Genomic DNA, 27827 nt, shown 5'->3' on the forward strand with positions numbered 1-27827 from the left:
CCTCCCGGCTTTTATTTCCTGGCATATGTAGGCGTGTATATACGTATGACGTGTCCCCTCCCCCGCCATCCCGTTTCTTGAGGTGAGGACTACGACTCCCAGCACGCCCCGCGCGGAAGAGGAGGAGGAGGAGGAGTCCGCCCTCCCCACGTGACCCCCGCTCTCCCCCTCCCGGCTGCGCTGCTGTTGCTCCTGCCGCGCCTTGCGTGTCCCTCCGCGCAGGCGCAGTGGGCGCGGCCTGGGCGGGCTGCCTGAGGCGGCGTCTGGGCAGCGGAGGCGGCGGCTGAGGCGAGGCCGCGGCGGCGCTGGTGACGCGTTTCCCTGGAGACGGCGATGCTCCCCTGCGCGGGGCCCGGCGGCGGCGGCGGCCTGGGGTCGGCGTGGCGTCGGAGCCGGGCGAGGCCCCGCGGGGGGCCATGGCCAGAGAGGAGCCCGAGGGCGGCGGCGCTGAGGCGGCGGCGGAGGGGCCGGGGGGCGCCTGCCGGCCTCCCTCCTCCTCCTCCCCGCCGCCCGCTGCGGGCGAGGGCCTGCGCTTCGGCCTGGTGCCGGCGGAGCTGCACGCGCGGCTGCTGGACCAGCGGGACTACCGGGGCCGCGTGGGGGCGATGGGGCAGCTGAAGCGGGTGCTGGGCGAGGCCCCGGCCGCCTCCCTGGCCTGCCTGCCGGCGCCCAGCCTGCTGGGCCTGCTGAGCCTGCTGCGCGCGCTGCTGGACGACTCCAACTTCAAGGTGGCGCTGGGCGCGCTGGAGGCGCTGCGGCTGCTGGCGGCGCGCCTGGGCCCGGCGGCGGGGTCCCGCGCGCGCCTGGAGCCGCTGGTCTCGGCGGCGGCCAAGGTGCTGGGCGACGCCAAGCTGGCCGTGCGGCAGGAGTACCGCCAGCTCTTCCTGGCGCTGATGCGCGCCGCCGGGCCGCAGCCCGTGCTGGACCTGCTGCTGCGCCCCGAGCACCTGCGCCACCGCAACGCGCGCGTCCGCGAGGTGGTGCTGGCCATCTCGGTGGCGGCGCTGCTCACCTTCCCCTCCGAGGACTTCCAGCTGCCGGCCCTGGCCGCCGCGCTGGCCCCCGCCCTGGCCGACGCCAAGCGCCGCGTGCGCCACGCCGCCCTGGAGGCCTTCGCCGTGCTGGCCTCGGCGCTGGGCCCCGCGCGGGCCGGGACCCTCCTGGAGGCCGTCGACGCCGTCGAGCTGCAGGGCGAGGGCGTGCTGGGCGCCGTGCAGGCGCGCCTGGCCCGCAAGACGCTGCCCCGCCTGACCGAGAACTGGTTCGTCGAGTACGCCGTGCCGCTGCCCGACTCGCCCCACGCCGCCGGGCCCTGGCCCCGCGGCGCCGACACCGACTGGCTCCTGGAGGGCAACCGCATCCAGAGCGCGCACAGCGGGTCCGCCGCCGCCGCCAGCAGCGCCGCCGCCCTCGCGCCCTTCGCCGAGCAGGGCGGCTGCCCCCGGAGGGTCCTCAGCGCCGGCAAGGGGAAGCTGCCCTGGGAGAGCGACAGGCCCCCCGCCGGGCGAGGATGCTGCTTCGCCAAGGCCAGCGACGCGGCCCCGGTGAGTCCCCGCCTTCCGGGCAGTCTGCAGCGCAGCTGTCCACGCTTTTAGACATGCATCGGTTGGGATCACCGGGGCATTCAGTTTTACAAGCGTCTCCGACGGCTAACCCCTTTCCATGCGCCAGGGGGTCGTCACACATAGTTTGGGAAGCTGGTTTGCTGTCATAGGCCAGCAGTTGAAAAATAGCCGAAAGACAAAACTGTAGAAAGGAGGTAAAGTAACTATAAAAACGGAAAGACAAAAGTTGCTGACCAAGAGGTTAAAACAACTCAAATGGTAACTACAGTGGTGCCTCGGGTTACAGACGCTTCAAGTTACAGACTCCGCTTACCCTGAAATATTACCTTGGGTTAAGAACTTTGCTTCAGGGTGATAACAGAAATCACACTGTGGTGACAGTTGGAGACACCATTAGCTAAAGTGGTGCTTCAGGTTAAGAACAGTTCCAGGTTAAGAACAGACCTCTGGAACGAATTAAGTACGCAACCCGAGGTACCACTGTATTATTAAAGTGATCACAGTATTTCATAAATGGAATACTAGTGGTGCCTCTCTAAGGCTCACTGTCCTTGTTTTATCAGGGAGGAGAGGTGGAACCAGGGTTGCTCTTGCCCTCTTGTGCATTTTTTCACCCTGCTATTGGCCACTTGCGACCAAGTGAAGACGCCTGGGTGCCAGGATGGCAGCTGACATCTCCACTGTCTGGCTGGCACACAGCAGCATAGATTTGTTGCCATGCTATGGTGCGAGTCAGATTTTAGCTGGAGCTGACATTTGTCATTTTGAAATAAAAAAGGCACCTAAGCATTCCATTAGTGCAGCTGTAACCTAGGTTTAAGGGGCTGTATGGCGAATAGCTTTTATATCTCTAGTGTGGGATGTGAATCCTAGCCCAGCACTGCTGGTTGCATCCTCTCCAAGGTTGGCTCTTGCAAGGCGGTGCTGATGCTGAAACTTCACGTCCCTCTGTTGAATGGCTTCTGCACCCTGCAGTAGCTGAGGGTGGGGACAAAGGTTTTTTCCGGTAGATTCGTAATCTGGGGAACCGGGTTCACATCTCCGCTCCTCCACCTGCAGCTGCTGGGTGACCTTGGGCCAGTCATATTTCTTTGAAGTCTCTCAGCCCCACTCACCTCACCAAATGTTTGTTGTGGAGGAGGAAGGGAAAGGAGAATGTTAGCCGCTTTGAGACTCCTGAAGGGGAGCTGTGGGGAGGGAAAGCTCAGCAGACAGTTTGGAGAAGCAGGTTCATTGGCATCCATAGAAGAGGGAGCAATCTTTAAATTGCAAGGTGGGGTGAGGAAAGGGGCATTATGACTCTAATATGCCTGTGGTTAAAGGTTCAGCACGTTAGAAGCTTGAATAGCGGTTATTTTAAAGGTAATAACTTTTAGCTACCCTTCACACACTTCTTGTCACACCCTTGGATATGTCTTCATAGGAGCTAATGGTGAATGGCTTCCCTGGTCCATCTACCCAGATATGTTTAGGTTGCGTTAGCTGAGATCAAAAAGGAGGGTGGGATTTCTTTTTACAAAAGCTCATTTGCCTCATCTTCTGGAGGCAGTATTTCATACCCCATAGACCACTAGACAAGTAGCTATTTGCAAGCTTGTGCTGTCCATTATCGTTACTATTTTATTATGTGCTGACCATCCTTCATCACTTATAGTGATCTAGACCAATGGTTCCCAATTGGTGATCTGCAGCACCCTCCCCCAGGGGGTCTGTGGCACATACCTGTCAGCTGTCCAGGACATCCCCTTTTGGGGCACTGTACTCTTGCACAGGTCACATGACTAACCAGATTCAGCATAAAGTGAGACTCAGATTGAAGCTTGAATTTTACAGGTATCTGTTAGAATTTCAGGGAAGAATTATTTGGTGGTTTCTCCACTGTAATTTTGCTTAAAGATTATACCTGAAGGAGCGTCTCCACCCCCATCGTTCTGCCCGGACACTGAGGTCCAGCGCTGAGGGCCTTTTGGTGGTTCCCTCGCTGCGAGGAGACAAGTTACAGGGAACCAGGCAGAGGGCCTTCTCGGTAGTGGCACCCGCCCTGTGTAATTCCTCCCATCAGATGTCAAGGAAATAGACAACTCTCTGGCATTTAGAAGACATCTAAAGGCAGCCTGGTTTAGGGAAGCTTTTAATGTTGATGGCCTACTGTATTTTAATATTTTGTTGGAAGCCACCCAGAGTGGCTGGGTAAACCCAGCCAGATGGGCGGGGTATAAATATTAAATTATTACTACTACTGTACTATTAATATTATTATGATTATTATTATTACTACTACTACTACTGGGCTTGTTTTTTGTTACTTACTGAAAACTTTAAGTTTTTTTAGGATTTTCTTCTGTATTTTAAATGTTTGTCAATTGAAAGATGGATTTAAGAAGTATAATTCTCATGGTTGGGAATTGATTCTTGAAAGTAGCAGCAAAAATGTTTCCCAGGATCATGGAGGAAATTAATTATTACCTTCAGGCGCATTCCAGTGAGCTCATATTTTGCTACAAATTAACACAAGTTGTTCAGTAATAGCTGAAAGAATTTATAATGAGGAATGTTCATAGTGATCCAGTAACAGTAGTGAAAGGTAGGGGAAGACCAGCAGCCGCAGAAATACTGAGAGGAAGAATAATATAATGAAAAATTCCTCCCGGTTTGTCCAATCAGATTGCAGATTGTTCAGTTAGAGTGTGCTAGAAATTTAATCTGACTCCCAATTTCTAAAGGTAATCAGATTTGAGCTGTCCCAGAGACTGATGGTATGGTACTTGAAAATGCGGTAACTTTTGTAAGAGTCATTTATCCTGCAAGCTCCCAAGGTTCCAGATTCAGCATAGTTGTCCACTGTATGTGACCACATCGCTTTTTAGTTTTACAAGGACGAAGGCGGAATTGCATTTTAAAACCTCCTCTGTCCTATTTCTCTTGCAGCTCTCGCCATCAAACGATTTCCTGCAGTCTCCAAAACTGAGGCCGTCGCAAGGTAAGTGCTACATGTGTGTGCCGACCCATGCGATGGTGCAAAGGAAGAGGGGTCCCTGTCCTCCAGATCGGTCCTTTTCTCTTAATATGACACATAGGATGGCGTTCCTCACCCCCAACTCCGTGCCGAATCTGGGAGAAGTGCTTTCTGCTAAAACAAAGTCATGATTGGCTACAACCCAGTAGATTTTATCACAGTCCTGTTTTAGAACCCATTGATCCTGCCGCATACTGGATTGATTGGGCTAACATGTAAACTCTGGCCAGTAGACTTAACTGTGGTTTGTTTCAGCGATGAGTTGGCATTGCATCTGAACCCAACATCCTTGCTTAATCTCACTTTGTTTGGCCGCTCCATACCAGAAGCCAGCCAAGCTACAAAGGCACATGACAAGAGCCTTTGCTGGTCTGTAGGGCAACCTGTGATTTGTTGAACAAACCATGGCTTCCTGTTACAAGTGAAAACACCTGTTGTCAGTAGGGATTTCCGGGGGGGGGGGGGAGGGGAGTGCTCACTCTGCAGAAATGAAAGCAGGGTGGATTTTAAAAATAAAATATGATTTGTTAAAAAATTAAAATCTGATTTTTAAAAAAATTTAAATTGTATTTTTAAAATAAAATGCTTTTGGAGGAAAAATCTTTCTAAAGAAAGTTTTCTATTTAAGTTACATTATAGTCCAAAGGCTATTCTTCAGGAAATTTGTTTTAAGTTTTTCATGTGTGCTAAGGCTCAAAGTTTTTTTAAAAAAACAAACGTTTAACAACATCAGTTAACAAACATGGATACATATGCTATAATGTTACTGTTTTAGTTTAATAAGTTGTTTAAATTGTTATTAAGGAAATTATTATTTTTCTCCTTCCAATAAAGTACAACAGAAAAGTTGTCCAAATATAAGCAGTTAGCTTATTGAACCTCACAATAATTTCATAATTATTGTTCTATGTATTTCTAATAGTATAACCAAATCAGTAATTTTTGATATAACTATAAAAAACTACTCTGAAAATTTATTATTCAAAAAATGAAACCTTCATCTGGTTGTAAATAGTAAGATTATACCAGCAAGGAGTCTTTCTGTAAAAAATAATAATGATTTAAATCAAGCCTTACTGACTATTGATTTAAATCAAGTCTTACTGACTAGTGATTTAAATCGTGATTTAAATTTATTTGATTTAAATCAAATCTACCCTGAATGAAAGAGCAAGCTGAGCACTAATTTGGCTGCTTTAAGGAAATGACCCTGAAGAAGCTTCTTGTTGTCCTGGAAACCTTTCCAAGAATCTTGGTTCTTTGGGGAAAGCCCTAGACACTGAATGAAAAGCTCTATGGAAATAGCAGAATCCAAGACAAGCCCCTGAACTTCTTTTAAGAAAAGGTTGTTATAATTATTCCTCCATTGCACAGTTGAGTTCTTGCCTCTTTGAGTTTTTCTGTCCCATCAGAAAGGTACTGTCTTTATTGTCTTTTCTTTGCCTGTGAAAAACTTTTGTCTTCCAGCAAGCCTTTTAAGTGGTCTTTACTGGCACAGAAGTTGCGTTTCTATATATATATATTTATTTATTGGTGGTAGTTTTTATTATTAATTTTTTCTGGGCTGTTTCATGCGAAATGGCTATTAAATAATTTCCCCCTTTTTAACAACTGGGGGAAAGTTCAGAGTAACAAGTGGTGGTGATGTGAATGCCTGGGAGTTGAGTTGGAGCCAGCCCACATGTTATTTTCCTACCTATGGGTACATTCCTTCCTTCCTTTTAAATTGGCAGTCATTTATTTTTGAAATGAATGTGTGAGTAAAGCACTTTTCTTATTTGGTGAGTCCCTCATCTTTAGGAGAGACTGAACTACTTCTAAATCTCTCCTCTTCGCAGAACTTCCAGCTATTTCCCATTCCTTTGCATTTGTGTAGAAAACGTGGTCTTGGCGGGGGGCAGCTCACTGAACCCCACTGTCTGTCTGGGTTAGGGGTGGGGAACCTCAAGTCCATGGGCTGAATGCTGTCTGGCACAGGTTCTGGTTTGGCCTGTGAGGCTGTTTTCCCCAGACCACGACCACCTACCCAACATCATACGCTATGCCAGGTGTGTGGCAGGTAGAGTCATGGGTTTGATTGAATGCACAACTCAGTTCCCCATAGCGAACTTGAGCATACCAGTTGAAGTCACCACCCATTGGCTGGCGGTCTGTGACTTCAAGCCTACTAGGTCAGGTACATGACTCAGTTCCCCAGTGAAGAGAAATAATTCCCTAGTGTTCTTTAAGATAGTGGGTCTGAAAGCTGTAACCAAACAGCAGGCTATCCCTGGAAAAGTGCTAGATCTGCAGAGAGGCTTCCCAGTAGCTCAGCCAGGTGGATCTGTGGGGCAAATGCGGGGAAGGGAGATGCTGCAGCTGACTTCAGGTGTGCTTAACTGGTTCGTAGGAGGTTATTGCCAGGCCTGTGCCAGTCCTTGAACAGGAGAAGTTAATGGAGTGAGTCTGGAATGGTTAGCATATTTATGATAGTGACTCCTGAGAAGGTTTTTTGCACTCTCGTAATAAGAAGGAGCCGAGCTTTGTCACTTCCCAGTTTAGTATTGAAAAGGCCAGACTTGGGCAAGACCAGACTTGCTTTGCTCCCTTTTATTGGCAGTGCATTGTGCACCTGCCTCTGGGTGGACTGGGCCAGTTTAGAGGGACTTGGGAGTTCATCTAGGATGAGCTCAATTAGAATGCAAGTGTGCGTGTTTGAGGGGGGAGCGGGAGATGTGAAACTACTGGAATGCTTTCAGTTGTATGCGTTTTTTTTCTTTTTAAGGGCTGCTTTTGATTTTTATCTTTCCCTATCCTGGATCGATTAGGGCAAAAAGTACATATGAGAAACTGCTGTGCCCCAAGGAAAAGGAACTCTTGTCTTTTCCGCATCTTGCCAGTTAAATTATTCTGCCTTGTGCACATGAAGAAAGCTTGTTGTAAGGTTGCCTTGGGAGCTTCTTCACACTTGGTGCTGGGAACGCTCAAGGGACATTCCAGAGTCCCCAAAGGAGTGTGTGAAATCCCAGAAGAGGGGCTGTGTGGTTGCGTGTCTGTGTGTGGTCTCTTTGCTTGCTAAAGTTGCTTTAAAGTGTCACTGCTTATGGAAGCATACTTGACTGCCCTTTCTTTTTCCCTTGAAAGGTGTGATGGCCTCTCATCAGCCTCATATTCCAGGAAAATGCGGGCTGCTTGGTTTCTCTCACACTCGCGGGAAGAGCGGCAGTGTGGATTCTGATCTGCAGTTTCTAGGACTGAGCAATCCCTGGCAAGATAAAGGTATTTGTAGAATGACCATCTTCTAAGCATTTGTGCATGCCAGACCCATTCCAGCGTGCCCTGTAGCACTCTGTTGGACGCGTCAGATCTGCGTTGCAAAGCATATAAGAGGATGGCTTGTGTTGATCCAGATTACTGGTTCAACCAAGAGTCAGTGTGGTGTAGTGGTTAAGAGCGATAGACTCATAATCTGGGGAACCGGGTTCGCTTCCCTGCTCCTCCACATGCAGCTGCTGGGTGACCTTGGGCTCATCACACTTCTCTGAAGTCTCTCAGCCCCACTCACCTCACAGAGTGTTTGTTGTGGGGGAGGAAGGGAAAGGAGAATGTGAGCCGCTTTGAGACTCCTTCGGGTAGTGATAAAGCGGGATATCAAACCCAAACTCCTCCTCTTCTTCTTCAAACTGGCAAAGCACTTGCAACGTTTTTCCGGGCCATGAGCAGAAGTCTTTCCTGGCTTTCTGCTGTCTGACATCTTTAACCTGAGGTGCACAGAGCATGTGCATGACTGCAGAACTGTAGCAATAATAATAGGACTCATTATGTTCTGAAGCCCTTTAAGGTCAAAGCTCTGTGCTATATATTACTTCTTCACGCAATGAATGCATGTATGGGTCAGTTTCCTCCTCTGAAATGAACGGTGAGCCCTTGTAAGCAGTGAGTACCCAGTGATGCAGCTGCAGCGCCTTTTTTCTTCTTTTGCTTGTTAGGAAGCAGCAACACTGGCAAAGAGCATGAGGAAAGTAAGGAGCCCAGCTCATTCAGCCAGCCTTGGGCACAGGGCCCTTGGTTCTTGCTCCAGCCCCCCTGCTTGTTCACCAAACCTATAGTGCAGAATTACATCTGCAGTAGGGGGCAGAGAAGAAATAAATTATGCAGAATTATTTATGCCAGTGAAGCCAAAGTGGCAGGACCCATTTGTATGTCACAGACCATCAGTTAAGCAAAGTAACGTGTCCTTTTTGATATGCTTATGACTTCAAGGAAAATCTCTCTTTGTGACTGGTGCTTGAAGATTGGTTATCAGACAGGTTAGACAAGAAATAGTTCTTAAATGGTTGTGTTTCCTTTCATGCTTCTCTAACCGGGATTGTGCATTTCTTTCACCCTCCCAACCAGTGTGTGCCAGCCTCAGTTTCACCAGCAAGCCTCAGCGGACCTTCTGCAGCCCACCTGAGCATGCACCGCCTCTCCTGAGCTCCCACCCCAGCCAAGGAGCTTTCATCCTTCCGTCCTACCCATTCTCATCGCCCAGGCACAGTCCAAAGCACACCTCCCCTCCTACGGACTCGCTCAAGAAGTCGCAGGACTTCTCTAATTCCTGGCCTCTGAAGAGTTTCGAAGGGCTTCCAAAACCTAGTCATCAGAAGAAGTTTTCCAGCCCGATGGCAGGAGAGGACGCAGGTACGAGCCCTGGTGGAAATAGCTTGATGCAGTCTCCAGTAACGTGTGCTGAACCTGGTAAGGAAGGGTTGCCAAAGCCGAAAAGAGAAGGAAAAGGAAAGTGCCACCTCACCCTGTTGCAACCCAGTCTCCAGCAAGGGGTCTCCCAGTTCCTGGGCCCCAGGAGGGAGGAGGGAGGCTGGGGTCAGCACTGGCAAGAAGCAGACAACCGTGGAAATCTCTGCGTTTCTCCTTTGCGCACTGCTTCCCACACACACACACTTCCTTGACATGTTACTGCTCAGTCACTAAGCATCTGCCCAAATAGGGGGAATCTTTCTTTGCCTCTAGAAAGGGGCTGTAGCTTCAGGAGTTGGCAAATTCCAGAGAAAGGGAGTTTCACAGTCGGTGAGTAACTGCCATTGTGACAGGACATGGGGGGGGGGGAGAAACCGTCTCGGGGTCTGCAGGGCTCAAGTCGTTGAGGGATTTATAGGTCAAGACCAGCATCTTGAATCATATCTAGGAAACAATATTAAAAGCCAGTGTGGACTGTGCATCAGTAGTGCAGAATGTCGTTCCCTTCTGTATATATAAAAATGAACTTTTAAAATGTTCTGAACGTGTTCTCTTCATGTGTGTTTTCTGATGCAGAGGCAAAGCCACAGGATACGCCTCCCATTCAGCTGAAACCTGCCTTTGTGAGATCGCCGGCTTCACGGAGAGGCCTGAGTGGAACAAAACCAGTGCCTCCCATCCCCAGGGGCCTTAGTCCCTTACCTGACAGAGTGGAAATCAACGTAGTGGGACATAAAAACGGGGAGCCAGAAGACATCTGGCTGAATGAGAGGGACAGGAAGCTGGCCATCGATCTTTCAGAGTTGAATGTCAATGAAAAGGAGCTGGATGAGGAAGAGGTGGGGGCTCAGTGTGATGTTTTTACTGTTACGAAAGGGTGAATAGCAAAATTATTTTCCTGGGCTTCCTATAGGATGTACACCTGTGGCCAACACAGGTTTGTTTCTAGTTTCTGTATTCCATGTTGCTTTCTTATCATAGGCACTGCGGGAGGGAGGGGATGAGATGACACATCTTTTAAACAAAATTCCTGCTCCTCACTCCAGGATCCAATCATAGGCAGGCAGCAAATATTTCTGTAACCTCACACTTGCTCTTCCTCACAGCCTCCAGCTGGGATCACGACTCTTCCCTCCTTTTCAGATGCAGAGTTCTCTCCGCTCCTTACGTAATAGCGCCGCCAAAAAGAGAGCAAAGCTAAACGGCAGCACTTCTGACCTCGAGAGCCCAGACTCTGTCCTGAAACTCGACCTGACCTCCGAGTCTCCTTCTTGCTTGTCGTCCCCAAGCACCAGCTCCTACAGCGAAAGTGGGGTGTATAGCCAGGAGTCCGTGACATCCCCGCTTTCGACAGCCCCTCAGGGAATGAGAACAATGTGAGTGTCATTCATAGCACGAGGAGGGAATCCACAGGCTGGGAGGGGAGGTTTCCTTATCCCATGTGCGCCTTTTCCTGGAGGTGGTGATGCGGGGGACTGAACCATCTGGGCCCTCCTGCATTCAAAGCAAGTGTTCAGTCACTGAGCTGTAGAGGGGCAGTCCTTGCTTTCTTTTGGAGACTTCAAGGGTTGCTGAGCACTGATGGGGGTGGCTGGGGACGTGTTATGCCAGTGCTCCAGAATATGCGCTTGCTGAAGCCTTCTGGGTGCCATTCTCCAGGCAAGGCTTGGTGGTTTGTGCTCCTTGTCCCTCATTTGAACTCCTATAAACAACAGTTAAAACAACAGCACGTGCATAGAAGCAGTTCATATCCAACTGGGATAAAGGCTTTAGAAGACATGTTGAAAGAGAAACTTGAACTTGCCATCCTTCTTCCGGGTGCTGGAAGCTGCTCTTAGTGGCTGTTCTGTGCGCAGTGAAACACCCACTTGGAGGGATGGTGTCTCTGGGCCATGTGAAGAAGTTGCTCCATTTCTTGTGTATTCTCGGTCCTCAGAGAGCTGGTTCCTTCCCGCAAAATCTCTCGGATGAGTAATAGTGAAAGCTGGAGCACTTTGTTTAGGGTAGGAATGAGTTAACAAAAGTGCCTTCCTTTCTGCCACAGGTCGGACATATTCCCTCTCCTTGGAGGTAACTCCCAGCCAATGAAGCTCTCACCAACACGGAATCGGGGTCCTATAACTGTGGAGCAGAGTCCCACCACAGGTAGTCTGTAGGGCACATAAGGATAGGGTGGATTTAATGGAGTTGTTCTTTTTGCAGTGTCTCTGAAAGCTCTGGTGGGTTTCCCTTTGTTGACCTTCCAGGCCATCGAAAGAGAGTGGGCAGGCAGCAGCCTTAGACCCAGCTAGCTTTTTAATGTGGATTTGCAATCAGGTCGCATCATATGTGGGAGTTGGGCTCTAAAGGTTGGGCATAATACTGTGAAAATGCACATAGCAAAAATTACCTTTTCATTGGCCGGGAAAGAAAAGGAAGCCTCTTCCATGTCTCTGCTGGCTCCCCTCCTCCCCAGAAAGGATGGAGGCAGGCAGGCAGAGATGGGAGGAGGAAGGGGGGCAGAGTGTGATGCAGACAGAAGAAAAAGGCTGGAATGGAGCTGCAGCTGGGCGTCTAAAGTTGAATTTGCGTAAATACAATGCACATATGATGTGACTCAACTGTATTGCTGGGAGGGTCGATACAATCTTATAAATATTTGAAGACTCTACACATTAAGAAAATAAAGGTACTGCAAACTGTCAGCATATTTTGATGTCCTAGAATGACTGTACATAAATATACATGTTTTTTATGAGATTTGCTTTAAAGAAGTTAATAAAAACTTTGACTTGGCTTTTGGCTGGTATTGGATCAATTTTATGAAGCAATGTTTCTAGAACCAGAAACTTTTCTTTCAGAAAAACATAGTAGTGGAAAGTTTTCTACCCCAGCCACATGACCTACGGGATGTCTTCCTACTTCCCCAAACATGTACTGAGACCTAAATTCTAGTTTTCCTTGCACTATCTCCCAAAGCCCATATCATCCATGTGTTAACTCTTTTCACCAAGTTGTGACAAAAATTCGCCAGGCAGGCATACCTCCTGCAAGCAGTTTGTAAACGCAGAATTCACACTCTGGCCAGCTTGGGACTGTGGCATTTGCAAAATTAGGCGGCTTCCTGTGTTGCGCTTGGGAACAATTTGCTGTGGATTCTACCTTCCAGGGATAATGTTTCATGAAAAAGCGGCTTCCAGCGTGAGCATCAGTGGCCAGCGCCTGAGCTACAGGAACGGATCAGGAGATTATGAAGAGGACAGACAGAAAGCGGCATCGCCCGCCATCCTTAAAGGGCAGAGTAAAGAGCACCAAAGGCACTGTAAATCTACCAAAGGTGAGCAGGTGTGGGGTGCCACAGAGGTGGCAGCTGGAAGGGAGGGGCTTCTACTCTATGCCTCTGAGCTTGGGCCTGAATCCTCTCTTAGTCTTCCTTTCTGATGCTCTGTGTGTGAGAGAGAAAGTAAAGTGCTACCTTCAGATGTGTTAGAATCTAGCTTTTCATTTTAAGGTTAAACTGGAGGAGTGTTTCCGGGGGGGGGGGGGGGATGGGAGTGACGGCACACGCTTTGGACCTAATCCAGAGCTGTGCGGTGCTGCAGTAGGCATGCAGGTCCTCCGTGAGAGCAGTTGCTTCTCTGTCTTTGGATAAGGCTCCAGAGGGTAAGTGGAGGCCCACCTTGTGTACTGGATCCACTAGTTTCGGCTGTTGATATCAAATGCAAAACCAGAAGGGAACTTTCTCAATGTCATGGATGCAAAGCACAAATAACTTATAAGTAGTCTTAACACCCGGTTTTTGTTTGTTTTTCTAGGGTTTACAGGGCCCACTTCGAGTTTACAGCAGCTAACTAGTTTAGATTTCATTTCACCGAGTGCCTTGTCAGAAGACTCTGTAGTCATTGTTGGAAAAGGTATTTCAAACAAGCACTTCTTGATTACAATGCTTCTTATGCTGGCCTGAAAGATTGTCTCACCCCTTATGCAGCCAGTCAGTCACTGGGCTCTGCAGGGCCTCCTTCAGAAACCATCCTGTCAGGAGGTCCACTCCACCCGATGGAGGAATTGGGCCTTTAGTGTTGTCTCTCCCCTTGAATATCAGGCATGCGCCGTCTCTGTTGCCTTTTCAGCACCAACTGAAGATCTTCCTTTTTCAATAGCCCTTTTAAATTCCCAGTCTGCATCCGGAATGAAATTGTTCTTAAGATGTTTTGTCAGCCTGGACTCGTTTGTGGGGAAAAGAGTGGGATATAAATTTCATAAATAAATAAATAAATAAATGATAAATAGAATTATCAGGAAGGCTTAAAATATATTTTGCTTTATGATCCTTCTCCCCCACCCAACTGCTTTGTATGTGTTTTTGTTGGAGTGGGAGGTCACATGGTCCTGTGCAAACATTTCTTGCTGAGCAAATAATATACTCGGTGTGTGCAAAAAATTGCACATTGGTAGCTGTGCTTGCCTTTTCCTGCTGGCAATAAAAGAGGCAAAGAAAGGTAGAAAAGAAAACAGTTCCTGTGCACATTGAATGATCTTGGTGCTGTTGTCGCCTTGTTTAAACCTGTGCATAAAATGGTTGTGTTTAAAGAAATAATGTATACCGGGGGGGGGGGGGATCATCATGAGTGTTGGATCTTTCATGATAACCCATGTCTTTTTAGGAGTGTTTGGAAGCCCACCTTCTGCTCCCCTAAGTTACGGCCAGTCCCTGATATTCTCCATGGAGAATGGAGATGCACCTTCATTCAAGCAAAGCATGGAGCCGCTTTCCGGGATCTACGGGAGAGCCGTCCAACAGCAGAACCCTGCACTTTATTTTGATGTGGAAAACGAAAGAGATGTAAGAATGGAAAATACGTTGCAGAAGGGGGACTGTCACAAAGACGAGCTTTCTGAAAATGCATAATGCACCCGTGTGCCACGGTTGCTACGATCCCATTTTGTTCTTGTTGATGTTGTTTAATGTGTTAAGATGTTGCATGTGGCCAAATAACGCGCCTACAGATAATGGGCTCAGGAATGAATTGCAAATAGTTCCTGATACATACTGCGGCACAGTGACAAATGCCGGCATGATCCCATTCTGTTATCCTAAAAGGTTCCAGCAAGTTTAAACAATAAAGCACCGCCTTTTTTTCACTAGGCTAGATAATGCTGAGCGAGGCCCTATTTTATTCTTAACTCTGGTTAGGAGACTTATTTTTCACTTTTGTTCATTTCTCCTTTGTGCTAAAGTATGTGCTACAGCCATCTGCAGTCTCTTAGCAATTGTTGACCTCTCAATAGCTGATCACTCAGATGCAAAGTGCATCAGAGTTAACATTGCAGCCATGGTGTTATTTGCATGACTGTTGCTTGAATCATCCTGTTTTTCTGCTGTGGAAATGTTATTTGAGTACCAAAATGGGGTGTCAAAACAAAAAAAATTCCTTCCAGTAGCACCTTAAAGACCAACTAAGTTAGTTCTTGGTATGAGCTTTCGTGTGCATGCACACTTCTTCAGATACATCAGATGTATCTGAAGAAGTGTGCATGCACACGAAAGCTCATACCAAGAACTAACTTAGTTGGTCTTTAAGGTGCTACTGGAAGGAATTTTTTTTTGTTTTGACTATGGCAGACCAACACGGCTACCTATCTGTAACTCAAAATGGGGTGGGTGGGTGGGTGTTTGATTGAAAAGGTGAGGAAATTATTGTGAGGGAAAGGGCACTTGTTCTGTTTCTCACTGAAGTGCTATGTCACATCATCCATTAAGATATTGTTGTCCTCCAGGAATGAAGTCAGACTGCTGGAGAATCCACCAATAATACTTAGAAATTTAGACTTTCAGGTGTCTCTTGAAAACTTTTTATGCCAACGGTCCTTCATAGCCATTTTATTTTTGATGAGCCTGGCATCATTTTTTGTTTTAACATCGTATGCCACCTTGATATTTTCTGATACGGTGGGTATAAAAATACTTGCCATAAAAAAGTACACTTTTCTGTTCTATGCAGATGAAAGTTGCCTTATCCAAATCTGCCCGGGAGAAGATGAGACAGAAGAAGAGAGAAGAAAAAGAATATCAGGAAATTAGAGATCTTGAAAGAAAGGAATCGCACACTTGGGAGCTGCTTAAGCACAATGAATCGGAGAAGAAGACAACCGAAACCAGTAAGCCAAGCTGTTGTTTTTAACTGCTCTTGCAGTGCCACCTTGTAAATGCACCTGTGAAAGTCACTGACCTGCAGGTCCAGCTCCATCACTTATTTCTGTGCTGTGCATGGAGGGAGAGGCCTTTCTTCCTCTAGCAGGCTGCTTGGTCTCTGTGTGAAAGCAACAGTGCTTTTAAGATTCATTGAGCTCTGTTTCTTACTCCAAATGGGATTTTTTTCTGGTGCAGTTTGGGGTGTGTGTAGCACTTGTTTCTCTAAATCATCTGGGGGCTGTACAAAGATTAAAAGAGGCTTGTGATTTAAGTAACTTAGGGGGATATGCTGTTAATGAAATCTGGTTCTTTGCCCTTAGGAAACGCTGCTTTCAGTCCTCTGTTGAAGAGAATGTCAAGTGTAAAAAGGGCACAGCCTTCGGTCTTGCTAGAATCAGGTGAGACTTCGCAGCTCAAATATAAAAAAGAGATTGTTGCCATGTCGCGTATTGTGGGGCGTCTCAGATAGGTTGCTTCTTCTGTTGGGAACACCTGGCCATCCCTGGGGCTGGGGCTGCCTCTGGTTGCTCTGCCTATGCAGCCACATGCTTGTCATGTGCTACTAGTCCCATTGCACTTTTGAATCACCAACTGGGCATTGCTTGCAGGGGAAGTCTCTCCAGGTCCGCGAATGCAGCTGAAAGACCGGGTGCTGTCTGTCACGCACAGTCCAGAGATAATGGAACCATCCGAACTGAGACCCTTCCCTAAACCTGAACTTGCTCTTTCGGAAGCCCTGCATTATCTTGCGGAAGACGACTGGTATGTGTCCCAGGTTATCTTTCTCCTCTTTATTTTTAAGCAATCAGCAATTAGAATTGACGTCCGCCCAGTGCTGCTTGCATATCTTTGTGTTGTTTCTGTTTTCAAACACAGGGAGAAGAAGATTGAAGGCCTGAACTGGATCAGGTGCCTCTCTGCCTACCACCCTGATGTGCTGACGGCAAAGCTGCACGAAACCAGCCTGTCTGTTGTTCAGGAGGTTAACCTCGCCTCTCCTATCTAGATCTTCTCCTGCAGTTTCTTGGCTGATGGTTTTGAGGAGAGCATTGAAGTGGGTGTAGCATTGCAGCCGCTTGCCTTTTTTGTGATTGGCATCTCGGCTCCTTCTACACCTGCTTCATTTTTACCTCCCCTCAAGCCTTTATCTAAAAGTTTGATTGTTCATTCAGCTTGTTACTTCCACAACTCATAATAATAATAATAATAATAATAATAATAATCTTTTATTTATACCCCGGCCAGAGCCAGGCTCAGGGCGGCTAACACCAATAAAATTACAATAAAAACATAATGGGGGGGGGAGAAAAAAACCAGTTTAAAATACTGGTTAAAATACAATTTTAAATTCAGCCTCATTTTAATAATAACCCATAGATCAAAGCCATAAGGGGAGGGAAACATAAGGGTCAGACTGAGTCCAAACCAAAGGCCAGGCGGAATAGCTCTGTCTTGCAGGCCCTGCGGAAAGATGTCCAGTCCCGCACGGCTCTAGTCTCTTGTGACAGAGCGTTCCACCACGCCGGGGCCAGAACTGAAAAGGCCCTGGCCCTAGGTGAGACCAATCTAACCACCTTGTGACTTGGGACCTCAAAGTGTTGTCATTTGTGGACCTTAAGGTCCTCCGCGGGGCATACCAGGATAGGCGGTCCCGTAGGTACGTGGCAAAATCCTAACCACGATTCAGTCCCAGCTAAGAGGGGTTAGGGTCACAGTCTAAATTTGCCAGCACATAGGACAGCCGATAATTTTATGTAACTTGCTAGATACTGAAGTTGGGATTTTGCTTGGCCTCTTTTTTATGCCTGTCAATGGGATGTGGGTAAAATACTATTTTTGGTGCCTGTTCTGGCCTACCAAGCCTAAGCAAAGGTGGTCCTTGAATTCAGTTCCTCTAATTTCATTGGCATTTTCTAATGGACTGAGTTGGGGCTGCAGGTGCTTCTGAGTTCCAGAATGACAGCCATGTTACTTTGTAGTAGCAAACAAAACAGTTGATTTAACAGAATGCATATATTGCTTGAGTGTAACAAAACTTTTGAGTGGTTTGCAAAAAATTAAAATTATCAGTAACAGTAAGTGGTTAAAACATTTGAAAGACAATTAAAATCAGCAGTAAACTAAAAAGAGATTAAAACACATCAGCTTTTACATGTCTATGTTGGCTTGCCTCAACAAAAATGTTTTATGCAGGTGCTGAAAAGACTAGACAGTACACCTGCTTAGTGTTCATAGGCAAGGAGTTTCAAAGTGTGGGTGCTTGCCACACTAAAATATATTTTTTTATTTTGTTAAATGCAGAACAAGTACAGTCATACCTCGGGATGAAGTTGCTTCAGGTTGAGCGTTTTCAGGTTGCGCTCCATGGCGACCTGGAAGTAACGGACCTCATTACTTCCGGGTTTCGCCGCTTGCACATGCGCAGACTGTCAAAATGACATCATGTGCAGAAGCGGCAAATCGCGATGCGCAGATGCGGGTTGTGTTCACTTCAGGATGCGAACGGGGCTCTGGAACAGATCCCGTTCGTATCCAGAGGTAGAAGAAGAAGAAGAGTTTGGATTTGATATCCCGCCTTTCACTCCCCTTCAGGAGTCTCAAAGCGGCTCACATTCTCCTTTCCCTTCCTCCCCCACAACAAACACTCTGTGAGGTGAGTGGGGCTAAGAGACTTCAGAGAAGTGTGACCGGCCCAAGGTCACCCAGCAGCTGCATGTGGAGGAGCGGAGACTCGAACCCGGTTCCCCAGATTACAAGACTACCGCTCTTAACCACTACACCACACTGGCTCTCTGGTACCACAGTATTATGTGATACTTGTAACTAGTGCCAGTGGTGGGCCCTTTGGGGTAAGGCCACCCTGCAAGTAAACTGTTCCCAAGCTGTTAAGGGTTTTATATACCAGTATACACCTTGAGCTTCACCCAGTACTAAATCTGCAACCAGTGCAGATCTCTGAGTACACATATTACATGCTAACAAGGACTCCAGTCGGCAGCTATGTTTCAGCGTTCTGCACTAACTGTAGCTTCCGGGTCAAGCACAAGAAAGCCCCACATAGAGTGCATTGCAGTTATCCAGTCCTAGAAGTCCCTGTTGCCTGAACTACTGTGGTCAAGCTCTCCCACTCAAGGATCAGTTGTAGCTGCCATGCCAGACACTGGGCCTCCAGTGGCAAAGCTGGACCCAGAAGCGCCCTCAAACTGCAATCCTGTCCAGGGCAGGCAATTTATTATTTTCTCAAGACTAGGGAAACATTTTCAGTGCCTCTGCTGTCTTGTCTGGATTTAAGGCAACCGTTGCATTTTGCCACCATCATCTGACTCGAGGTCTTTTCTTTCGCACAGGTGAAGAATTTGCGTTCCGTTGTTTCCCGAGCTGCCGTGGTTTGCTTGGGGGACTTGTTCAACTACCTGAAAAAGAGCATGGATCAAGAACTGGATAACACAGTGAAAGTCCTCTTGCACAAGGCTGGGGAACTGAACACCTTCATTAGGGAGGATGTGGACAAAGCCTTGAAGGCCATGGTGAACAACGTGACACCAGCACGGGCGCTCTCGTCTCTGATCAACGGAGGCCAAAGGTGAGCCTCTGGGACTCTTCAGAGCTTCTCCTGCTTCTTATTTGCTCCTTTGTAGGCCTCTTCGTTGTCAAACAAATGTAGATCATAATAAGAGCCAGTGTGGTATAGTGGCCAGAGTGTTGGACTAGACCTGGGAGATTGGGGTTCAGATCTGCACTTGACCATGGAACTCACTGGATATGACCTTCAGTCAGTTGTTGCCTCTCAGCCTTACCTTCCTCAGGGGGAGGGGGAGGACCTTGAGGCCTTGGAGGTAAGTTAGGGTATAGATGAAATGAAATAAATAGCAGTAGTTAAGCCTTGCTGTGAGCTCCACTGTAAGAAATGGGACTCGCACGGGAGCACTATTGAGATGAAGTCCGGTTAGAAATGTGTGCAAGCTGTTTTGAAAGGTGTGCTTGGTAGAAAGTTAGGACAGGCAAATTCTATGTGAGTTCAGAAGCCCCATCACATAAACCATTCGCTCATCACACTTCAGAAAAGTATTTCTTTCCTGCAGCAGAACTTTGAGAGAGCCACTTTATTGCAACAGCGATTCATAGGAGTTCTTCCTTGGTTGCTGCTGCTTCTGCATGAAACAAACTATCGGTTGGTGAAAGGTTTCATGTCAGCGCATTCCTACAAGGCACCTGCTCTCTGGTCCAGATTACGTTGGGAGAATGGAGTGGGGCTGATATTATTGGTCAGCCAGCCAGATCAACAGCTTTAACTCCAGATGATTTCCACATTGCTGTGATCAGCAGCTTAAAGGAAGGGTTCTGGTGTGCAGCTGTGGAAGTTTTTAGGGTCTGCTTTCAAAATCATTGTTTCAAGGGCAGATAACCACACACTTCTCTCTTGTGGATGTTTTCCTTTCTTCTCATTCCCATTAGTCACTTGAACACAGCAGTGAGAAGATGTGCAGCCCAGCACTTGTCAGATGTGGTGGAGCACATGGGGCCGGGCCGAGCGTTGTCGGGCATTAAGGATGTGACCGACAAGCTTCTGTCTGCAGTAGCCAAATTTGTCCAAGACGGATCACAAGAAACAAGGTGAGTGAGCAGATGCAGAGCGAAAAGGAATATGGGATGCTGTGACCTCCCAACTTATCTGGAAACCTAGATTCACACATGAAGAAATGTGAATATGTAATGGCAGAAATAGCTGATGGATCAGAGACTGGGAAGGAAATGAAAGAAGCTCAGGTCACATTTTTTTCAGCTGATTTTTCAAGCATGAAAAAATCTCAGTATAAGCTTTAGAAAACACCATTTGAAAGTTTTCTACATTTCTAAACTGGTTCAGAACAAGAACATTGCATAAAAGTGCAGTTTGTCTTCCAGCTGCAGTTTTATGCATGTTAAGTTCATGCACATTGGTTCATCACGAGGCTCCATATGCAAATTACTGATTGACATCTGGCTCCAAATACAGTTATTGTCGTGATTCCCAACTTTTGATCTCGCTGCTCTTTGTGCTCCTTTTTTTACACATGCAGAGAATACATTTTGTATGTACATAATCAGCAAAGCGAAAATAATTGATATGAGCAAGGTTTTATATAAATGTCTTCCTGTGGTTCATTGTACCATTGGAACTGTTGGAAGAGGGACCCCAAGGTTCATCTAGTCCAGCCCCCTACAATGTAGGAAACATGAGCCCTCAAACGCTTCACAAATATGATAGGGCCACGTGGGTGTGTTATTGAGTTGTTTTTATTTTGATTATATATTTTGTGGTTTTATATTTGGATTTTGTTCTGTGAACCACCCTGAGACCTCTGGCTTTAGGGCGGTATAATAATAATAATACTGTACATTTTACAGAAAGACGTCTTTACTTAGAGCATATATTTATAGTGCTTCATAATGTACATCCCAGGGAGGTGGGGCAGGGTGTGAACAGCCCTGAGATCTACGGGTGAAGGGCAGTATACAAATTTAATAAAGGAATTTAATAAAGGAATAAAGGACAATGAGTCTGTTACTGAGCTCCGGTATTCTCAGTCAAGCATTATTATTGCTGTTATTTTACTAAAGAATCTGGCCTGACAGACATGCGTTGTGTTATGTTCATGGGTGTAAATCTACTCATCTGATTTGTGGTGGATGCAGGTACTATGGACGGAAGATGCTCTTCACTTTGATGACACACGCAGACTTTGACAAGATGCTTGAAAAGTATGTGCTGCCAAAGGACTTGCCTTACGTGAAGGAGACTGTCAGCAGCCTGCGACAGAAGGTAGGCTGTGAAGAATGTAATGCCATGTATAAAAACAAGAGATGGGGAGATTCGTCAGATTTAGAAAGTAGTGATGAACTGACCGCTACTGCCAAGGTTTTGCCAACTTGACAATTCCAGCTTCTTTTTTAAAGAGTCGGACAGACAGCAGAGGCCTTTGTCTTAGCCGTGTTCATTGGTTGTCACTTAGATGACACCTTTGTATCCCACCTAAAATATCCAGAAATACTTTAGACCATCTTTGTGAGGTGACATCTGATACTCTTCCTGAGGAACAATCCTTAGTTCTAATTATCACAGACAGTGAGGAAGCTCAATGGTCTTCCCTCATTAGCTTTTCACAAGTCCTGCTTGCAGTCCCTGACTTCTAAGATAATTAGTTGGTCTACGTTACAAACAGACACAATTATTGTTTGCTGCTGCTTTTATTATCTGTCTGAGAAACTATACTTGGAGGCTGATCATTAGCCTCCTGACCCTTGGATTTTTTCAGAAACTGACTTACTGCTTTTAGAACTCTGCAACTCATGCCCTTTCCACCAGTTAGGTAGAGAACACCTCATAAATATTTTTCCTTGTGCACCCCAAAAATTCGCTCTTGGGGTGGTAGAGAGAACCCCTGAAACAGCACTTGGTGGGAGATTGTTCTGTCTGGCAAGTTGATGTCCTTGTGCAGATGAAACATTTGCAGTAACACAATCTTGAATTCTAACCTTAATTTTTTTACCCAGATGCCCTCTTGGAGTTGTATCCAACGTTAATCCTACTCAGAGAAGACCCATTGAAGTTTGTAGCAATAATAATAATATTTTTTATTTATACCCCGCCTTACCCAGCCAAGGCCGGGCTCAGGGCGGCTAACAAGCAATAATAAAAACAAGTTGAATGAATGCAACTTAAAAACAAGATTAAAATACAACATTAAAATACTGAAACATTAGAATATTAAAATGCAGCCTCATCACAGGAGGAGAAAGGAAAAAGAAAGATGGGGAGGGAATCAAATTGGCTCCAAGCCAAAGGCCAGGCGGAACAGCTCAGTCTTAAAGGGCCCTGCAGAAAGAAATCGGATTCTGCAGGGCCCTGTAGACATGACTATCTTAGGCTCATTCATTTTAGTGGGCTTTCTCTGAATAGAACTTAGCTGGATATAACCCTCCCTGTCTTTGTAATGCAATTTCAGGGTCTGGGAGAGATGCCGATAGTCACACCCTCGGCCAAGGGCGGAAGAAGGGGTCACACCAGCAACATGGACAATTCGAGATCAGCCTCTGTCTCGCGAGAAGCGCTCAATGCTGGCGACAGGTACAGTTGGCCCTTCCTGCTTCAAAAGCTTGGGGGGGGGGCAAATGGGCTAAGGAGTTTGGAACCTCTCCTGCGTAGTTCTAGAATCTATTGAACTCTATGGGCCTTCTCTGAAGTTATTACAAAGGCTGCAGAAGTAGGAAAGCTCAGCTGCAAACCTCTTGACGTTCTTCTTTTCAGCAGAGAGATTAGAGAAGTACGCGAAATGCCCCGGAAATTAGCTCCCCGTAACGCCTTGGAAAGTGCGGAATACGTGAAGGTCATAACGACGCTACTGAACGCAAAGGATTTCCGGGATCGAATTAATGGAATCAAGCAGTTGTTGGCAGACACAGAAAATAACCAGGACCTTGTTGTTGCAAACATTGTGAAGGTAACCGTATAAAGAAAAAAGCCCTCAACATCCTTCTTGGAGCTAGCAGGGGATCCCATAGAGCAGAAACCAGGAGATTGAAATTGGACAATATCATGGCTCCGAGGGGAAAGGGAGAGTCACTCTAAACAAAGGAGGAGCCTGTTTGTCCCTATAGGTAGAAGCACAGCTATATAGGGGGAGAAATGATGGGGGGGGGCTTCGACCACCGTTCCAGCTAGACCTGTGTCGTCTACTGCAACTGGCAGCAGTTCTCGAAGGGCACGGGGAAAGAGCCCCCTTGAGTTGGGAAGGGCAGGGATTGGGTATGGCACCTTGTGGCCCCACCACTGAAACGTACATGGAAATGCAAGTGTGTTCGATCTCTTTATGGGACTTTGCACGCCCTGCCCTCCTCCTGGACACATGCTCCACTCACCCCTTTGCACCATGGGATTTGGACCAAGGCCCCTCATGGCCTGGGCACCAGGTTTAGACACCAGGGACTGTCGCTTGGGCTCTCCCTGGCACATCAATGTGTTGCAGAGCCTTTGACAAAGTTAGCCTTTTCAGTCATGGCTCTCTATAAAATGGTCAGTAAGAATTTACCACACTGCAGAATGAGCAGGAGAACAGGTCGTTTAGGAGCCTGGTTTCCCTGTTTCCTTTTTTATTATCTGATATTAACTTGTTTTTCATATATCGGCTATTTCTTAAACAAAAGAAGCCCAGATTTCTACCTCCTTCACTGACTGTAGTTTTCAGATGCACGCTGACCTAAGCGGTCTGCAGCCTCTTCCTTTGTTTTGCCCTCCCCACAAGTGTTGGGAGTAGGCCGCTTGATGTGTGTGCTGTTGTCCTGGGGCATCAACCACGTTTAGATCAGCATGCAGAGCCTGGTCAGCTCACTGCATCTGCATGAGGAAAGGGGCTTCCAGCTGTTGTGGTCCTGTGCCCTTGTCTAGATCTTCGATGCCTTCAAGTCCCGCTTGCACGACTCCAACAGCAAAGTCAACCAGGTGGCCCTGGAGACGATGCACCGCCTGATTCCTCTGCTGAAAGAGAAGCTGTCCCCCATTATCAATATGCTGATTCCTGCCTTGGTGGACAACAACCTGAACTCCAAGAATCCAGGCATCTACGCCGCTGCCACAAACGTCATCCAAGCTCTCTGTCAACACTTAGGTAATGGGACCTTTTCAGCTGCCAGCCACGCTTCAGAAAACAGGGTTGCGGAAAAGAATTTGCAGCAGGTTTGGGGCTGAGCAACCAAGAACTTTTGTTTCTTTTTCCATTGCTCAGTTTATGCATCTGTTCATTGTGTGTTGGCACACTGGCGCTCAAGGCTGTGGAGGAATGATTCCAATCTGGAATCATGATGGGTGTGTGTGTGTTTAGGATTCCAAAGGCCTCATTCTGTGCACTTCCCTGCCAGGCTATTCTGCCAGGCTTCCCTTCCTGGCTATTATGCATCAAACACAGGATGTATATGATACATGTAGCCCTCCTGAGACTCCCATTGAGTTGGTTTTCTGTCTCCCTCCCTCCTCTGCATCTAGACAACTACCTGCTGCTTCAGCCGTTCTGCACAAAGGCCCAGTTTCTGAATGGGAAAGCCAAGCAAGACATCACGGAGAAGCTTGCAGGTAAGGCTCTTCGTGCTTTGCTGCCGTGCCTTCATACCCGGAGTTCGCCCTTCCAGTATGAGCCTCTGCAGGACCTGCTTGCTCAAGACTCTTTAATGACTCTTTAAAGACTCAAGACTCTGCAATGGCGTAGCTTGCTGTGCGGGGTCCGTGATGGTGCCAGGCATCTTGGAAGGTTGTTGCCAACCTAAGGGATGTAGAACAAATGTGAAATAGCCCATTGACGTCCCATCCCATTATAACAGCTGAAAGCAGAGCAGGAGTTTAAGCTTAAGAACTGAGAAAGCCGCCTCACACAGTCAGGCCATTGGTCCATCTATGGCAGTACAGTGGTACCTCGGGTTAAGTACCTAATTCGTTCCGGAGGTCCGTTCTTAACCTGAACCTGTTCTTAACCTGAAGCACCACTTGAGCTAATGGGGGGCTGCCGCTGCTGCTGCGCGATTTCTGTTCTCATCCTGAAGCAAAGTTCTTAACCCGAGGTACTATTTCTGGGTTAGCGGAGTCTGTAACCTGAAGTGTATGTAACCTGAGGTACCACTGTACTGTCTACACGCATTGGCAGCAGGGATCTCCCCTAACCCTACCTGGGAATTGAAGTCAAGGCCTTCCACTGTGCTCTGCTGCTGAGCTGGGCCCTTCCCCACAAAGCTTGTTTGGAGCACTGTGGGCTTACCCTATTTTTCGCTCTATAGGAAGCACCAGACCTTAAGACGCACCTTGTTTTAGAGTGGGAGAACAAGAAAAGAAAAATTCTGCCCCTTCAGCGAAGCAGCAGGAGAAACGGAGCCCCTTCCATTTCTCCTCCCGCTTGGCTGAAGGGGTGCTGTGCAGCTCTCCCTCTCTGCTGAAGCCAGGAGAGTCTTGCTCTCCCGGCTTCAGCAAAAGGAACCCGAAGCCTGCAGAGCGAGAGGAGTCGGTGCGCACCCACCCCTCTTGCTCTCCAGGCTTCAGCGAAAGCAACGCAAAGCCTCCGGAGCCTGGAGGGAGCACTACCTCTGCACTTCAGAGGCTTTGCGTTGCTATCGCTGAAGCCAAGGAGCCTGCATTCGCGCCATAGGACGCACACACATTTCCCCTTGATTTTTGGAGGGGAAAACGTGCGTCCCGTAGAGCGAAAAATATGGTAATTGATGGCCTTTCCAGAAGATGCTCTGAGTTTGCATGCTTTCAGTTGCATTCTTGCTCAAGTTGAGCAGGCCAAGGCTTGAGGTGGGGAAGAGAGCCTCCTGCCGTGCATTTGGTGTGACCAGTGACTCCCCCCCTCTCTCTCCGTCTCCCCCCCTCTCTCTCCGTCTCCCCCTTTTTGTTGTTCCGAATCCAGAGCTGGTGGTGGAGCTGTATCCTCGCAAGCCTCACGCCGTGGAGCAGAAGGTCTTGGTGGTCCTGTGGCACCTGCTGGGCAACATGACCAACAGCGGCTCCTTGCCCGGAGCCGGCGGCAATATTCGGACAGCCACTGCTAAATTGTCCAAAGCGCTTTTTGCACAAATGGGTCAGAACCTGCTGATCCAAGCTTCGTCCCAGTCCCCCCACATCAAAAGAACTCTGGAAGAATTCCTTGACCAAGCTACCTGAAGCAGACTGAGCAGGTGCAGGTGTGTGCATGAATAAATGCACCTACATGGACAGTACGGTTCCTACAGGTTACTGAATAACTGACAGCAAACTTTTCCGTGGGGTCGAGTGGAGCATCCCCCTCCCTCTCTCTCTCGCTGCATTCCTTCACAGTGCCTGTGCTTTTCACGTGGAAGTGGATTTGGATTGACTGCTTTTAATTACTGGGTTTTCCTTCCCCCTGGTACACGTCCCAGGCCGAAACCAAAATCAGTATGATGCTTGGGAACTCTCCCCCCTCTGGTGCTGTTCCAAGAATTCTGTGGAGTTGGGGAATGGATGTCTTGCGAAAGCAAAAGTCAGCTCTGCTTGTTTGCACTCTTCTGTAGACTCAGTGGGACAATGCCCTGTGTGCGCGCTAACGAAGATGAGATTTTAAAAATAGGAATAGTTCTAATCATGAAATCATGTTATGACATGTCTTCTCATGTAGCCTTAAGAGGGAGGTGGGGGAAAACAAACTTTTGAGAGGCACATTTATAAAGAACAGGGTTCTGTGTGATATTTGTGGAAAAAAATGTATTTTTAAAATCAGTCCCAGTCATGATTGTGCAGTGTTCGCTTGCTTTTGCTGCTGCTGTTGATGTATGACATCTGCTTGACAGTTGGGCATCATTATCTGCACACTCTTGTAAAACTTTTAACAGGTTATAATGAAGCATGTTGACCAAAATTTATAGAAAAGAAATAATTTTTACATATTTTGAACAACACATGTCTTAAAGGAAATGTCACGTGTTGAATATAGCTTCCATATTTTAGTGTGAAAAAATAATACTGAATTTATCTCTGTCCAGAATTTATAAAGGTGTTCAGTTTTCTGCTCTGCTGTGCAATCCTCAGCGATCTAGTGCCAGTTGTTCCTTCTGCTCTCGAAATTTTACCATCTACAAGTACTGTATTCATTTGAAACACAAAAACAAAATGTTATTAAAAAAATAAATGGATTTATTTCTGTAAAAATGATTCCCTCATGTTGATAAGACTTGAAATTTACTTTGGGAGCTTTAGCATAAAATGTATGTCATGAAAATCCCCATGGAAGTAGGGGGAAAGTGGCCGTCAAGATGCACCATTTTGGAAAGAAAACGTGGGGAGGTCAGTATCGGACCATTTAGTTCACTACTGTGCATAATCAGTCTTCTTTGTGGGAAGTCTGTGAGATGGGGCTGTTGTTTGTTGCAATCATATGAACTTTCTGAGAAAGTTCATTTCACCAGCGCCACTTTCAGAGATGGTTTTATGGAACAAACCTATTGATGGAGGGAAGACGTGAGGAGGGAGGGGGGAAAGCAGACATACCAGACCTGCCATTGTTGTTGTTTAGTCGTTTAGTCGTGTCCGACTCTTCGTGACCCCATGGACCAGAGCACGCCAGGCACCTCTGTCCTCCACTGCCTCCCGCAGTTTGGTCAAACTCATGCTGGTAACCTCGAAAACACTATCCAACCATCTCGTCCTCTGTCGCCCCCTTCTCCTTGTGCCCTCCATCTTTCCCAACATCAGGGTCTTCTCCAGGGAGTCTTCTCTTCTCATGAGGTGGCCAAAGTACTGGAGCCTCAGCTTCACAATCTGTCCTTCCAGTGAGCACTCAGGGTTGATTTCCTTCAGTATGGAGAGGTTTGATCTTCT

General features: G+C 47.4%; 1 protein-coding gene across 2 annotated transcripts; it reads left to right on the forward strand.

Annotated features, from left to right (window-relative positions):
* The first annotated feature begins 501 nt into the window (after window positions 1–501).
* On the forward strand, window positions 502–27158 carry TOGARAM1 (TOG array regulator of axonemal microtubules 1). Of its 2 annotated transcripts, none has more exons than XM_081909043.1 (22): window positions 502–1544; window positions 4494–4545; window positions 7705–7839; window positions 8959–9243; window positions 9877–10139; window positions 10444–10676; window positions 11345–11445; window positions 12449–12616; window positions 13095–13193; window positions 13944–14122; window positions 15282–15438; window positions 15793–15870; window positions 16081–16234; window positions 16349–16454; window positions 18820–19055; window positions 19928–20086; window positions 21149–21275; window positions 22459–22580; window positions 22761–22953; window positions 23898–24117; window positions 24492–24578; window positions 25903–27158. In XM_081909043.1, the coding sequence occupies exons 1-22, from the start codon at window positions 606–608 to the stop codon at window positions 26154–26156; spliced, it is 4347 nt and encodes a 1448-aa protein (XP_081765169.1). In that variant the 5' UTR covers window positions 502–605; the 3' UTR covers window positions 26157–27158. The 2 variants fall into 2 exon arrangements, with proteins under 2 accessions (XP_081765169.1, XP_081765170.1); XM_081909044.1 differs by having other exon boundaries at window positions 22764–22953.
* The last annotated feature ends 669 nt before the right edge of the window (window positions 27159–27827 follow it).

This window comes from Podarcis melisellensis, assembly GCF_964234715.1.
Source record: "Podarcis melisellensis genome assembly, chromosome: 1".
NCBI lineage: Eukaryota > Metazoa > Chordata > Lepidosauria > Squamata > Lacertidae > Podarcis > Podarcis melisellensis.

Excerpts from the sequence above, each read along its gene's own strand:
- TOGARAM1 (XM_081909043.1), top strand. The coding sequence starts at position 606 with ATGGGGCAGCTGAAGCGGGTGCTGGGCGAGGCCCCGGCCGCCTCCCTG. Across the intron at positions 21,276-22,458 it reads TCAGCAGCCTGCGACAGAAG|GGTCTGGGAGAGATGCCGAT; the intron begins GTAGGCTGTGAA and ends ATGCAATTTCAG. Across the intron at positions 24,118-24,491 it reads AGCTCTCTGTCAACACTTAG|ACAACTACCTGCTGCTTCAG; the intron begins GTAATGGGACCT and ends CTCTGCATCTAG.